This window comes from Fundulus heteroclitus, chromosome 23 (assembly GCF_011125445.2).
Source record: "Fundulus heteroclitus isolate FHET01 chromosome 23, MU-UCD_Fhet_4.1, whole genome shotgun sequence".
In the NCBI taxonomy this organism is placed as follows: Eukaryota; Metazoa; Chordata; class Actinopteri; order Cyprinodontiformes; family Fundulidae; genus Fundulus; species Fundulus heteroclitus.
This window is the reverse complement of record NC_046383.1, coordinates 32,359,762-32,375,119: the sequence shown is the minus strand read 5'-3', so window position 1 is coordinate 32,375,119 and position 15,358 is coordinate 32,359,762. Positions and strand designations below refer to the sequence as shown.

Genomic DNA, 15,358 nt, shown 5'->3' with positions numbered 1-15,358 from the left:
ACCAGCATGCTGCTTTTTGCTCCTTCACACTTGTTTCTTCCCTAAACTCCAGGTGGCTATTTTGTAACAATCCTGGAGCAAACGGTGTTTTTCTTTCTCTAAGAGAGTTTGCACTGGGTGAGGACACATCCATCCTCCTTTTCCTGTGTTTTCTTCCATGAGCTCTTTGCTCCAAGCTACAAAACACAATGTTATTTTCTCGCAGTGTTAACGATTCATGTACGTCAGTCAGTGATTTTTTTTTTTTGATTTTTTTTTTTTACTGAAAATGCTGCTATACAAATAATTAAAAGTGGTGGAGGCTTCTTCAGAGCAACAACGTGTTGACAACCAGCCCGACAAAGTCTTTATAAGTCGACTCCGTTAACAATGGCTACGTTTACACGGACAGAAGTAATCGGGCCGATCGGAATAAAAGGCGTCATGTAAACAAGCAAATTGGAATATTGTGATCAGATTAAACTCAATTGGAATGAAATTGTAATCCGAATAAGAGGGGTGCTTTATGCCGATCAACGTGCATCTAAACGCTTGTCAGGATCAAGTTATTCTGAATGTGTCAAACTGACTCGAGTGCTCAATGGAAATGTGACGTATTTCTGCTTTGAGTGGCGGAATTACGTTGAGAAGCAAAACTGTCAGGGCTCCCGATGCAGCCTTTCTGTTCGAAACATTAAAGAGCTCAAAATTGTTGCTTCTTCTGTGTTTTTCGGGGGAAATTTAATAACTGTGCATGTCAGAGTGGTGATATTCTGAACAAAGCCAGGTTCATATACACGCACACTATGGATTAATTGATTGTGTGTCCATATAAACGGTGCAATCCCATTGTTTTTTGTTTTTTAATCCGTATACATTTTAATCCGATGATGAGATTTTGTGCATGTAAACATAGCTACTGACAGTACAACTCAAGAACCTACTTCGAAATAAGAGTTTCTAATATACAGGATGTCAGACCTAAAGCAAACTCACCTTTAAATCCAGGGCCCATAATAATTGCCTCCACCTTCTTTCTGACAGCAGCTGAATAGTATTTTGCAAAACGAACCTCTCTCTGAAGAGACATTTTTCATGTTGTTCCGTCTCTTGCCACATCTCATTAAAACCCCGTTGTTAAGGGAGCTCTATCATGACCTAGAGGGTTTCCATTGGTCTTTACAAAATGAGGTGCTACAGAGGTTTTTGTACCATTTGAAGACATTTTTGCAGGTCTTGTCCCTGCTTTGGAGGTCTATTTAAGAGTCTCGGTATAGAAGATCATAGCAGCAGGCCAGCCATAAATGCAGTCCTAAATGCACTAAACAGAGGGGTGGGGCTTGTGGGGTTGGAGGAAAATAGTGAAATGTGACCCGGCCTCAGAGAGCCTCTGTAGATGTGCATCTGAGCATCCAGACGGCAGACAACACTTTACTTTAGAAGACTGAGAGAAAAATTCACAATGTAAACCTCATATGTGTTTTGAATAGAACTGTTAAGCCTTACTGTACAAGTGAAATTTTGCATCACAACTATAATTTTACTGTTAAATTCAGTTCAGTACAGTTTATTAATTTAAAATAAATGTCTTCTCAATGCATTTAAGAGCAAAAAGGTGAACTTATATGCATAAATATATAATCAAGTCAATCCAGTCATATAGACAAATTCGGTTACATGTCAGCTCAGTCCTAATCACACTACAGTCAAACCATATTTCGGTTATTTTGCTAGTAGATAACGTTTTTGAAGGAAATCTAACAAACTAAATCGTTAAACCGACTTTGCAGCCATCCCTCCTCCTTTCCAGAAGCTTTAGAGCCACAGCTGTCAAATAAGCCCAGTTTACACTGACGCTTAAAGGACATGGAAGCTGTGCATCAGAACTCCTCGCCTCCATATATAACAGGGTGGCCAGGTGTATTTGTCTGATTCTCACAGACATCTAATTTAATACTCTAAGAGACTACATTGGAAGTTTGGAAAGCTTTCACGTGCGCTGAAACACGAGACCGTGTTTGAGGAGCACCGCCGGTCTGCTTCTGTTCTGAGATGAACTCCATTACTCTGTGTTGAATGTGCCTTTGGAGGCAGATATGATGCCTGCCTTTTCAATTTAAGCTCGGCTCTCGGCAGATATTTGCTTTGCAGCTGTTGGTTGTTGTCAACAGAACTTCACGTTGCTAACAGCTCAATAACCCTCATCACCCTCGGGTCATTAAGGATTTGATGGGCTCGGGATTACACCATCAGCAGCCAGCCTCCCGTCTCTGTGTCCAGGCATGTAATTATAGGGCTGCGGATGAAAACGTTCTGAAGAGGACACAACCTTAATGGACGTGTAAAGGAAATTTAAGCTGAACTGATACACAACATATTGTCAGGCCGAAAGTGGGTTTATGTTGAAATAGAAATTTCATAAGCGGGTTTTAAACATGATTGGTTAGCACCGGGTTACAATTTGATCCTAGATGGAGTTTTTCTTCACATGCTTTATTGTATGTTTTAGCAGAAAGTCGATGTTTAGTCAATGTGTGTTTGTTTGAAGGCAGCCAAACAGAGACACCGGAGCATCATGGGAAATGCTCTGTGTAACTTGAGCTGCAGATGAAGATACGCTGCGGTATTTATGCACCGCTTTGTGTTACCAGTGAAACAAAGTGGTGCATTCATGTGACATGGAAGTAAACGGAAACATGGTTTTGAACATATTTATTTATTAAAAAAATTAAATGGGATGCATTCCATATTTCATATGTAATTGCAGCATCTGCCAGGGTTTCTTCTAAGATGGCCCTGTCTTCTAAGATGGCCCTTGTGATAATTCCCATCAATTATCACAAGCTTCTCAACTTGTGAACTTGTGGACGACTACGTATGTCTTGGCAGGATTTATACTGAGATTAAGTTACACACAGTTGAACTCATTAGGTGACTTCTGAAGGCAGTTGGTTGCACAGGATTTAAATTTGTGTTGCAAACCATAACGTCACCATACAATACCTACAGGTTTGTAGTTCTATGACAATGTTAAAGCCAATGTAAAGCTTGGCGTCCACTTATCTTTGGATTTGTCACCGTCTGAAAACCAGGTGATCAGCAAGACGGCAATAAAAAAAAAAATCATGTTGCTTTTCTCTGAATAGGACAGACTCCCATCGACTGGTGACATCGTCCAGCCCTGCTGGCTCACAATCTTTCATTTCAGATTCTTTTTGTCTGAGAACGTCTTGCTGTTCTATCTTAAAAAAAAAAAAGAAAAAGTATTTGTGTTTTGTGCAAAAATGACATTAAAAACATCTCAGCGGGGAATTTCGTCAAGAAAGCAAGCAAGAAAAGCATCTATATGGAGCCTCCAACCTGCTTACTCATAGTTACTGTTTGTTTAAAATGGAACCAGCTGTTGGCGTTCTCTCCCTCTGTGATCACAGACGTGCGCGCAGATGGAGGAGAAATTGTTAGTTTGGGTGATGCAGTCCGCAAATCATCGCCGCATTCGCATTCAGGAAGAAAGTCCAATTTGATCAGCGCTGATTTATTACAGATTTTGCCAGCGCGTTAGCAGGAAAAGAGGGAGACAAACATCCAGCAGCGGCACCACCAGATTTAGAGTGCAGTCACCACCCATTATAAACAGTAGAAATCAGTAAAGCACATCGAATTAAAACTGCTGTATATAATGCTGCTGTGAAGGAAAAGTTTATGGGAAACTGTGTTTTTGTCTTGTGTGAAAAGGGTTTAATTGTACTGTTTTTAACTGGACTATAAATGTGTTCTCAGGGGTGTAAATTAGCGGTAGGTTAAAGGGTTTTTGTGAACATCTGTAAATCTCGTTTCGTTTATGTTCACGTCTGAAATCATGAAATATGTTACCCAGTGTGAATCGATGAAAGCGAGCAGAATGTCGCCCAGAGAGTAATGAGATTACACGTGGCTCGCTGATCTCGAACCTCAATGGATGAAGCGAGATGGAAGTCATCATAGCAAAGCAACCAGCTCTAATGTGAGTTTACAAGGAGGAGATTTATGTGGTGGCTTTTCCACTGAGAAGGACACAAAGGAGAGGGCGTGCTGCCTGAGAGCAGGAGATTGGGGACATAACAAACCGGCACCCCACAAAGTGATTTAAAAGCAGTCTATGGTGAACTCAGTCCGTCTTTGATTTACCACCGAACCAAATGGCCGCTAGTGACAACAACCTGTAATTAAAACAACTGAAATTCTGGCAATGTGTAATTTTCTCTCTGGTTCCGACCAGCCTTGCTGCACCAGGACAAAAAAGGGAGTGCTGAGACATGTATGCAAAACCCAACTTTTCTACGTATAATTATTCTGCTCCACAGTCCTGTAGCTGCCAAATATGTCAGGGATATTGTGTGTAATAACACTCATAAATAAATCCAGATAGTTTTTACACATATTGTTTGGCCCTAAAAATTTACCAAAAAGGCCATCTCAAGTATGGATATATGATCAGATGGCAGCTGCAGTCGACTCTCGCTCCTTTTTTACTTTAGGTGTTGAGTAGAAATAAATAGTTGTCATCTAACTAATGTACAAAACTTATAGAAAGCAGGTATGAATGTATTAACACAATTAGCAGGAATCGTAAAACGTTTCTGCAAAGGATGGATAAGAAGATAAAACAATAACAGAGCGGGGGGCCGTTTGCTCGATAGCGTACTCTGATTGGTGAATATGAGTTACATAGAAAGACGAACCGTTTTCTGCCCGGACCCTTTTTGAGCCAATTAGCAAAGCTGACTGCCCCCGAGCAGGTGCTTTGGTATTCAGTTTAGACATTAACACGGCCTCATCAGTGCACAGCAGACCAAATTATACCCCCACAACCTCAGAAGAATTACATTTGTTGTCATGGCCCCTTAAATGTTTTCTGTATCAGAGAGGACGTTGTTCAACAGGCTCTATTTGCTATAGAAGAGGGCAGCTTTAAATGGCATATCTACTTTGAAACAATGGAAAAGAATGATTGTGAATTATTTATTCTATACTTTAAAGATTTTTAGACCAAATTTCTAGCATACCAAATGCTCTATATAACAAAGGCGTGTTTTTGTCAGGACTTCTCCTTTTTGAATCTCCAGCCTCAGTCTGAGAGCTGTGCGTTCTGGTCAGAGGCGCAGAAACTACTGACTTGCTGGAGAGTCCCCAACATCTCGGCGTAATAATTAAAAAGCAAAGGACCCGTTCCTTCAGTGCTCACTGCCACAGATCATTGTGTGTTGTCTTGTTTTCGTCTGTACAATTATTTTGGCTCTCTCATCAAGGCTCTAAAAGGTTACTTCGTTCCCCTGCAGGGCAACTCCAACAACATCGGCACCGTCGACATTTCCGTGGGATTCGTTGGTTTGGAAAGCTACATCGAAGCGCCTGCCATCGTTTTAACAGCTCTCAGCACTTACGCAGGTCCCCTGCTTTGGGCCTGTCACCTCGTCTGCTACCTGAGCTCGGAGAGAGAAAGGTAAGCCTCACTTACAAAGTCAATACATGCCAGAGATTTATTTATTTTTTTCTCTGTGGCGTCTGCAAGTGCTGGAGCCTGAGGATTTCCAAGAATAGAGGTGAAAACATATAAACTCACCAGTCAGCTGGACCTCCAGCTAAATCTCATTGTAATTCGGCTGCATTCACGTTGGTTTTCTCTTCTGCGGTGAATACATAAGGCCAAATGTCCCGGTTACTCTGCTTGAAAATGAATATGTATTAGAAAATAAATGAACCAAGTTGTAGTCCTTCCCCAACCGCCACTGATGCTCAGGGCATTCTCCCTATCCAAGGTTTTTGGTGTTTATAAAGAAGAAGAAATCTGTATTAGTCATTGCAATTGTAAGAAATTTGCCTTCTGCATTCAACCCATCCTTCAAGGAGCGGCGGGCAGCCTCAAAACGCCCGGGGTGCCATCTGGGGCTGAGGGTCTTACTCAGGGGCCCATAATGGCAGTCTGTGGTGTTTGAAGCGGGCCCTTGCAGCCTTCCCAGAACACAAGCGCGCTGCTGAAAGCTCTAGGCCACCTCATGGCTGAATGGATCCTCTCCTCCTCTCACAAGATTTAGCCTCTAGTGGAATATTGGCTGCAAAACATGGATCTGAGTAATTTGCCACCGTCAGTCCACCTGAGATCAGGCTGTCAGCCTCCTCAGGGGCAGAAAACTGATCACTTCCTGGTGGAGGTTTAATCAGGAGGCAGTCGGTGCCTCTAATAGTTTCTAGGTGGGTAGTGATATATTTTTGATGTGACAGGTGCTGACTGCTACTTCTGAGCTTGAAGCAGCTTTTATAGATAACAGCATTCAAATGATAAAGAAAAGATGAACCCCAAGCACAGGTTTATATGGTTGGTTTGCATCACAGCTTCTAATGACTGTTTTGATAAACATTTAGTCTTTAAACTATAATTTAACTATATATTAGAGATTCTGTGCCCGTCTCACAGTATTACAGTTTTGGGATCTGCTCTGACATTGCACAATAAGAACTGTGGTTAGGCCTGCGCTATATCTTTCACCAAAACCTTTTGACTTGGTTCTTTGTGCATTTTGAGCCATATTGCCCTGCTGGAGTAGCTGCTTTCTTTTTATATTCAGCTTTTTTAAGCGTACAGCATCTGTCCTTTTTTTGGTGTTGTTTTTTACTCTTCAGACTTGCTTTCTCTTGTTGTTGTCACAAAAAAAAGTTCTGTTTTAGCCTCATCCCCCTCAAAATGATTTGGACTCCTCGGATGTCTGTTATCAGATTTCTAGCACAAAGTTTTTCAGGTTGTAATCTGGTAAACATTTCTTTCAGTGGCTCTGAGAATATAACCACAGCCATACCCCTCGTGGCCCGCCATTACTCATCAAAATGAAATCTCTGATGCATATATTGCTAGAAGTTGCTCATCTGCAAGAATCTGCCTGGCGAGACAAGGACCCAAGGCGCAGCAGTTCCTTTTATATCATTTGCATGGCAGCGGTTTAGGGTCTCCACTAATTTAGACACGGAGCATTCATCAACTATATTTACCAACCTTTCTCTGTTATTCATGGACAAATTTGAATTATTTAAAAAGTGACAGTGAGCAAAATCAAATTTCTGTCTATGTTTTGTCTCTATACTCTCTTCCTCTGTCGGCTATTTACCTACAGGGCGGTCGCCCTGAGCCTGAGAGCTTCTTCGGTACTTTCAACATTAGCTAGCCTATAAAGATGAAGATTAGACACAATAAATGTGCAAAAAACGTGCACTTATAGTCCATTTTTACGTCCGTCTGGATCATTCTTTTCTGTCTGGAAATTGTGGGAACGGAGGTTTACAGCCGCATTTCTTCTTTCCGTCTTTTGGTGAACTTGGTGGAGCCTTGCAATCGTGTTTTGTCCGCCACTGTTGAAGCCTAAAAAGTCCATATCAGGGGATGGCGGGGAACAACATATTTATTGCTGTTAAAGAGCACTGAATTGCCTTCAAACTTTACATTTTCATGTTTAATTTTTACACTAAAGTGGCTGACAAAACATTGTCTGAAATGTATGTTATGTAAAAAAAAAAAAAAATAATAATAATAATTAAAAAAAAAGAGAGAAAAATTAACTTTGCAGAGCTTAGCACCTGATCTGGGTGGAGGCCAGTAACTAGGTAAGTGTATGTGTGTGTGGACGCAGCTAATAAGCAGGGTTCTCCCTCAGCATGGGGCCTGTGCATAGTGCTGAGTGATGAGGCTCGTATCTGTCCTAGCAGCTGTTCCTGTGCTGAAGCCAAAACTAAAATGAAGTGAAAATCAAGACAAAGATGCTTTGGCGTATAAAATGAGTCAGTTACTCTTTAAAATGCAAGGGACAGAAATGAAAGGCTGCAGCCTTCTGGTCTGATGAATAAAGTGTTTCAGCACCAAGGTCCCATTTAATGGTAAAGGCACGAGGTGAATGTGCCCACATCTGATTTAACGCTTTCCTAGTCTTTGGATTCCAAATATTTTGGTCCCACGTGCTCCGATTTCAAATGTTCTGTCCATTTCAGAAATGCGTTCAGAAGCAAAAAACACTAAAAATGTGAACCTCTCCACAGAAATGTGAAAAACTGAAGTATCCTGAGGTTTTGCTCAAAGAGCTTTGGGTGAATTAACCAGCAGGGGCGGAGCACGGGTTATGAGAAAATCCTATGGTTTTTTTTTTTTAAGTTAAAAAAGAGACATTTCTCCATGTCTCCGTCATTAAAAGGTTTAAAGGGAAAAAAATCCATTAAGCAACTTGAAATAGCTGAACTCTTGAAGCACGAGTTGAGGTCTGGGAGGGAATGCGGAGTTCGGAGTCTGCCCCGGCGTCTCCTCCTCAAGGAGACCTCTACTCCTTCCAGTGAGAAGGAGCTGAGGTTCTACTCTGAGCTCCCCCTTAAAGAAGCTCTATTCAGGTGCTTCTGTCCAGGAGCGGCGTTTTTCAGGCATGATCCATATTTATGACCGGAGGTGAAACTCAGAACATAGAGGCTCATTTCAGCCGCTTTCATGGGAGTCTTTATCCTTCAGGTGAGGGTTGTAATGTAGATAGATGGAGAGAGAATCCCACGTCCAATCCCTCCACCCAACCTTTTCTCATGAATAAAACACAATGATACTAGAAGTACTCCACCTCACAAGAGAAGATCTCGATATGACTACAATAGAAGCGACAAGCTTTACTATAGAAGCGGGAAATTTAAGGACTTCTGTACAATCAGAAGATGGAACCATTTCCATCCCTTCATTCAACAGGAACTTAAATGGCATTTTTTATCGGCTCTGATGAAATTAACTAAATGACATAGAGTAGAATTGGCTGGGTTGAGGAGCTCTGCTTTCCATGAACAATTCAAACTAAATAGTTTTGATTGCCATGGCGATAGTGCAATGTGTCTGATTATTCCTCCGTTCATCGCTGTGTTACCCGTCATAGCCCAGCATGCAGCATTTCTAGCATATTCTTGTGCATGTAGACAGGAAACTGCAAGTCACACAGTTCTCTTCTCATTCCAGGCATCTTTTGTGTAAACAATTTGTAAATAATTTGCCTTTTCTAAAAGAACCTGGTATAATGTACCGGGTCAAAAGTTTACATGTTCAGGCTCCTAAGCCCCCTAGAAAGGTCTGGAGTTTTATTTCAGGGACTTTGCACATCAAGAGAAGTTTTAAGACTGTATCCGCTGCCCTATTGTCTAAATGTCATCTGCCTGTCCATTCATCCATGTGTTCATTTATCTATCTGTCCATCAATCCATCCAGTTGCCTATCCATTTGTTTATTTTTCCGTCCATTCATCCTGCCATCCATTTGTTTGTTCATCCATCTATCCATCATTTTATTTAACCGTCCATCTGTCTGTCCATCCAATTAATTCTAGCTGTCCATCCTTCTATTCATCCATTTGTTTATCTGTCCATCCCCACCCTCCAGCCCTCCATTCATCTCCTCACGTTCTGTAATTATTGTGCCAGTTCCGTTTGTTACAATTCAATCTGTGGTATAGTCACAGTGACCCTCCGAAGTCTGGGAACCTGAGACTGGAGAAGTCCGGGAATCGGACATGAAGACCGGGCCGGATGTCTGAAAGTAACTTGAGGAAAAGAATGGATTTAAAATTAGTGCTGAAACCATGAAAACACTGCGGCCAAAGGCATCAACAGCATATTCTAGGAGGAGGTGAAGGTGACTCCTGGTGTCAGCTTGTCCTCTTTGGTTACACCAAACAAGCAACCGGATCACCAGAATGCGCACCATCGGTTTCGTTTTATGAGCCCTACCGAGCATGGCCGCCCCTGCAGCCCGCTGCAGGAAGTTGACTGTGGGTCTTCCTCCAGCACATGTCACATTTAATCCAGCTTTAATACATTACATGCTGCATTACAGCGCTGGGCAAAACAAGCATCATTCCTTATTAGCCCTTATTACTTGCAACTCGGCGCTCCCCTGCAGCAACCCCGGTTGCATTATGCACTCAGAGGTATTGTGACAAATGAAACAAAAACAGTCTGAGCTCATTAAGAATTTACTCTGCACCATCAGCATCAGCTTGACCATAAAGGGAAGTACTGGACATGGGCTCCGATCAATGGCGGCTCTGCTGGTTTCCTTCAATGCCATCAAGCTGTGTCATTATTTAAACAAGAAACTTTACTTCAGTTTTTAAAAAAAATGTAATATTCTGACAAAAACTGGAGCAAGAAAACTAAATATTTAAGCGTTTCACTCTGTTCCAGTTATGTTTGCTAGAAATGTGAAAAGGCTGGTGACAAATCCACAGTGGGGTGTTTAACTTATCCTATTTATTATTCAGGGGTCTTTCTTTAAGTTGGTCATTTCTTGGACAGGCCTCAAAGTAAAGTTGACGAGTCTCATTTTAAGCTTACTTGTATTTAACAGTGAAAATTTGTCATGCATCTTGTTCAGCGAGGGGGGGGGGGTAGAGAAGGTGAGTTTAGAGGCTGACGGATTACTCTGAAACCGACTCAAAGAGATTATGAAAACATTTATGACTCAGTAGGAGTTTTCAAGTGACTCACTGGAGTAAACTTCAGCAGCTTTTAGCTGCAGCTCAGTGGACTCAGGTGGTCGCTGAAGAGCTTTAGAGATGGCCAGATTGCTGTAGTTTGGTTCTGCAGAACCTGGCTTTCCCCGTGACTTTACTCACCAACCTTGGCGGGAAGGTCATATCTTTGCATTCCCGCTCTGCAAAAAATTAGATAAATTCAAATGAGTCACCCGATGAAAGGGATCAATAATAATCCAATCTAAACCGATGGCTGAAATCAAAGTTTATGCTGTAGACGTAGAAATGGCCATGCCTGATGTCATTGAAGCTCAGTAGGTTTCTGATGTATTGATTAGAACAGGACATCATAATCAGTTGATATCTAATTTCCACCCTACATAAGAAACTACTGCATTAGACGAGAAATTGTCATTCAAAATGTCCGTCTAAAATCTGTTTAGAGAGTGTTTTCAGTTGTCTGTTACCTTTTAATGAGTAAATAAATGAGCCTGAAATGTTATCCGGTTCATTGATTGGTTTTAGACAGTTCATAATTAGGTGATCTTCCTGGATTAAAAGCATTTTGTCAACCAAACACTATAAATCCTAAGTATTACGACACGCTGGCTGACTTATACTTCACTTTCAGTCTCCACACTGATGCAACTAAGAAAAAATGTATTTAATTTGTTGGCTGAACTACAAAGAGCACTCTGATGGTATCAGAAGCATTATTAAAAATAAATGAAGATTAAAAAGAAGGGCAAAACCTTGAAAGTATAAGCCACCCTCTTATTTGATTGAGCTTCTAAAAATAGACTACAGTAGACAAGTTGACAGCCCACGTGGTAGCAAGTAGAGTTCTTGGTAAACTGAAGGCATAATGTTATTAATCATGAATATAAGACTTTACGCTGAAGACCCTTATCTGCAGCAACACACGGTGGGAGGTTAATCATGCTGTGGGTCAGTGGTGCTGCTTACTGGAATGGAAACACTAATTGTGTCTAAGAACGTAGATGGACCGGTGAATCAATAGCTTTGCCCTTTGCCTCAGCTCATTCTAAACCACCACAGACCAGAGTAGCTCCACATTACAGCAGAAGAAGCCCTGATCCATCTCTCCATCTCCTCTACCATCCTACCATCACTCATGAACAAGACACCAAGATACTTAAACTGCTTGAGGCAGAGACTGACCCCTGACCCAGAGGGAGCACTTCTCCTTTTTCTGCTCAAAGTCATCATCCTATTATAAATTTTACTTTAATAATTCCAAAAGAAATCTATCCTCAGGCCCCTGAAAACATTTGAAGACTGTGTCTCTCAAAAGTGTACACAGCCGTTAAGATCCCAGGGACTTTACAATATTAACAGCCATGTTGAACCATTTCTAGATAATCACAACGTTTATGTTATAAATATCCTGTACAATTCAACAGAAACACAAAGTTATCTATCAGAATTTTCTTTTAAATAGGCATCTGTATTTCTTGATGGAAAATCAGGTTTCAGGCAAGAAGACTTTTCTTCCAAACACAACACCCGCGTTAAAATCCTCCAAAATTTTATGGGAGAATGTGTTATTGTCTCAGACCAAACCTGAGCTTTAAGGCAACAAATCCAAACGGCACTGCACCATAAAGAGCACCATGTCTATTGATAAACACAGTGATGGTAGCATCATGATCTGTGGTTACTTTTCTTCAGACTGAACCAAGCTCATTGTCAAGGTAACCGAGTCTAAGTATGTTTCAGAATATAGGAAATCATGGCTTCACCAGGAGAAAAGTCAAGTTTCGACCAGAGTCTAGAACTAAATCTGATCTAAACAGTGAAATGTTCTCAAAGTCTTTTCTAGAGGGCAAATACTACCCAGTAAAGATGTGGGAAGCTGATCAATTCCTACCAAAGAAGGCCGAATGCTGACATTGAATCAAACATGCTTTAGTAAAGTGTTAGTTTAGGGTGTCGACACGCCCTAATGTGTCTTTGTCTTTCAGCTGAACTGTACAGAATATAAAAAGCTAGACACAAATAACATTCTCAAAGTGAGAAGTACTAATCAGAGAAGTAACACCCTGATGGCAGCAGTGGCAATGAGACACAGGGAAAGGATCCTTCATTGATCTGCAGAGTTAAATTCTTACAACCTTTACAAAAAAGCTAAATTTAACTTCTCTCTTTGTTCTCTTTTTAAAGCTGTTAGCCTGCACCTGAGGGGGGGTCACACAGTTCATCCTCAGATTGGTTGGGGTTCTTCATAACAAAGAACTGTCTGCTCCAGCCCCCGCTGTGTCATTTATTTGTGCAGATTTAACCAGTCTCTACTGCGCCTTCCTGTCAGCAGCAGAGCACTTCCTGTTCCTGGTGGTGATGGAGGAGGTGGAGGTACACTTCAGCTTCCAGTGGGAAAAACCAGATCGATATTGGAGTGCTGAGGACAGTCTGCTTCATGCTCCTGAGGATATACAGTTGCTAATGGGCCTTCTTTGTGATGCTCGCTCTGCATCATTTTTTCCATGACTTACTTAAAACGGGAGACAATTTCCACCACAGCAACATCGATAAAGAGGGGAGAGGTAGTGCAGTGTCCACAAGCATCTTCTTCAGCTTCCCCAAATTGATGCAGAGGTTGTTTACTCTGTGCTGGTCTGCAGGTTATTTTACCTCCTGCTATTACAATGACTCATCATTCCAGAGTATCTGTCCAAGCAAAGCCATTATAAAGCCAGTCAGCAGATAAAAAAAAACTGTATAAAAGCTTAGAAAAATTCAACAACTAATCATCAACTTCAACAAAGATTGACCAGTTGTGCTTTTAGTTCATGACTGGGCTGGTTTAAGCTTAGGGTTTGCTGTAAAACATACAAAACCAACATTAGTTATGCCCCTTAAGGGTCTGTAAATTCTAAAAGTAAAAAAAAAGCCATACAAATTTGTGACCGAGTGCCTAATAAAAGTCAAGATAAAAACAGATTCAAACATGAGACGGGCTCAATAATTTAAAAACTTTCTACGCATTCATGACTTTAAACCAGTGCAGCTCAGTTGAACAAACCAATCTGTTAATGTGGAGGATCAAAGGAAGACGACACAAGAGATAGCTAGGATCTCCTAGTTTAGTCAACTCCAACAGAGGAATGGCTGACAACCGCAGAAAATGTGCCATAAAACCACACACCAGGCCAAGCGGTGTCCTGTGTGCATCGTGTCTTACAAAAAGACATTTAGAAGCTTCCAAACTCTTTGGGACAAATGAATGCAGCAAACAATGGCGTACAGGACCAAGACTGTGACAAAAATCCCCTTTAGGGTAAAAAGATTGTACACATGGGCTAAAACGTGGTGAGGAGACCTCCGCCAAAAATCTGCCTGACTGAAAACCAGGTCAGCTGGCAAGCACAGAGGTCCTCCTTAGCCGTGGAACGCAACCCAAGAAGAATCCTCGGAAGGCAGTCAGCCCAGTTTCCATCGGTCATAGAAGCACAGCGGAGCAGCCGTTCCAGGCCTTCCACTGTTGAATGCCTGGGAAGGCCTTCCATTCTGCCATGGAAGACAGTTTGTCTCGGACCAAAGCTCTGAGACAAACTGTGGGCCTCTGTGTCAGAGGTAATGTTAGAAGGGGGACCAAAACGTGCAACCCAGGTTTAGAAGAACGCACAGGCCGCTACAGCAGATGTTATGGATGTCAGGGGAACCACTTCTGGCCACCGAGTGGTACGGTCGATCATCAAGAAGAATCAAGAATCTTTTATTGTCACTACGTTTTACCATGGTGGCATTACCTTTGTGGCAGACACCAGCTTGGGAAACACAGACAAATGACATGACACACACACACAACAGAGCTTGTACTTACAGTTTTGTTTTTTCCACACATTAGAGCATGCAAGTTTGTATCAGAGTCCGAGGGTTCTGGTATCTGTCCCTTTTGCGAGTGATCTGACCCATGTTAGATAGATTAGTCCCTCCTTCATGAATCTCAAGTAACGAGGTCAGTCTTGTGTAGTAATCTTGATGCTTCATTTTCAGAAATGTGCGATTTGGTATTTCTGAGAATAAGAGTGTGCAAATAGGCAATACCAGTAGTGTGATTGTAACATGATGGACCACAAACTTCTCAGCAGGGAGCGATAGCCCTCACAGCTCTTGGAAAGAAGCTATTTCTGAGTTTATTAAATCTGGATTTGATGCTTCTGAAGCATTTACCTGATAGGAGAGGGCCAAACAGTGCATTGCTCGGGTGGGTGGGATCAGTGTAATGTGTCTGGCCCTTCTCTGGACTCGTGCTACATAAACTGAGTCTAAATCCTGTAGACAGCATCCCACAATCCCCGGCGCTGTCCTCACCACCCATGCCAAGTTCTTCCTCTCCTGCACTGTGCAGCTCCCATACCACACAGTAATGCTGATACATAAAATGCTTTCTATTGTAGCAATGTAAATGTTTTTTAGCAGTTTAGAGGAAAGTCCAGACCTTTTCAGTTTCCTGAGGAAGAGGAGCCGTTGTTGGGCCTTCTTGACCAGGTGGGAGGTGTTCTCAGTCCAGGAGAGCTCGGAGGAGATATGAATTCCTGGGAACCTAATGCTGTCCACACGCTCCACCACCTTCCCCTGTATGTAGAGAGGAGCGTGTGCAGTCCTCCTGGACCTCCTGTAGTCTATTATTACCTCTTTGGTCTCACTGGTGTTTAAGATCAGGTTGCTCCTGGAGCACCACTGTGTGAGATTGTGGACCTCCTCTCTGTAGTGGGTTTCATCATTGTTGGAGATGAGACCCACCACAGTGGTGTTGTTTCCAAACTTAACTATTGTGTTTGTGGGGTGGACAGCAGAACTGAAGAGAGCAGGGCTGAGGACACAGCCCTGTGGCGTACCGG

The 15,358-nt window shown here is 42.0% G+C and overlaps 1 protein-coding gene across 2 annotated transcripts in view; it reads left to right on the top strand.

Moving 5' to 3' along the window:
* Positions 1-15,358, top strand: part of pigg (phosphatidylinositol glycan anchor biosynthesis class G) — a 107,697-nt gene that overhangs the window by 88,922 nt on the left and 3,417 nt on the right. For both annotated transcript variants that reach the window (XM_012866844.3, XM_036127080.1), the window contains one exon: positions 5,298-5,461. In XM_012866844.3, coding sequence (XP_012722298.2) covers positions 5,298-5,461 — 164 coding nt within the window. The remainder of the gene's footprint in view (positions 1-5,297; positions 5,462-15,358) is intronic.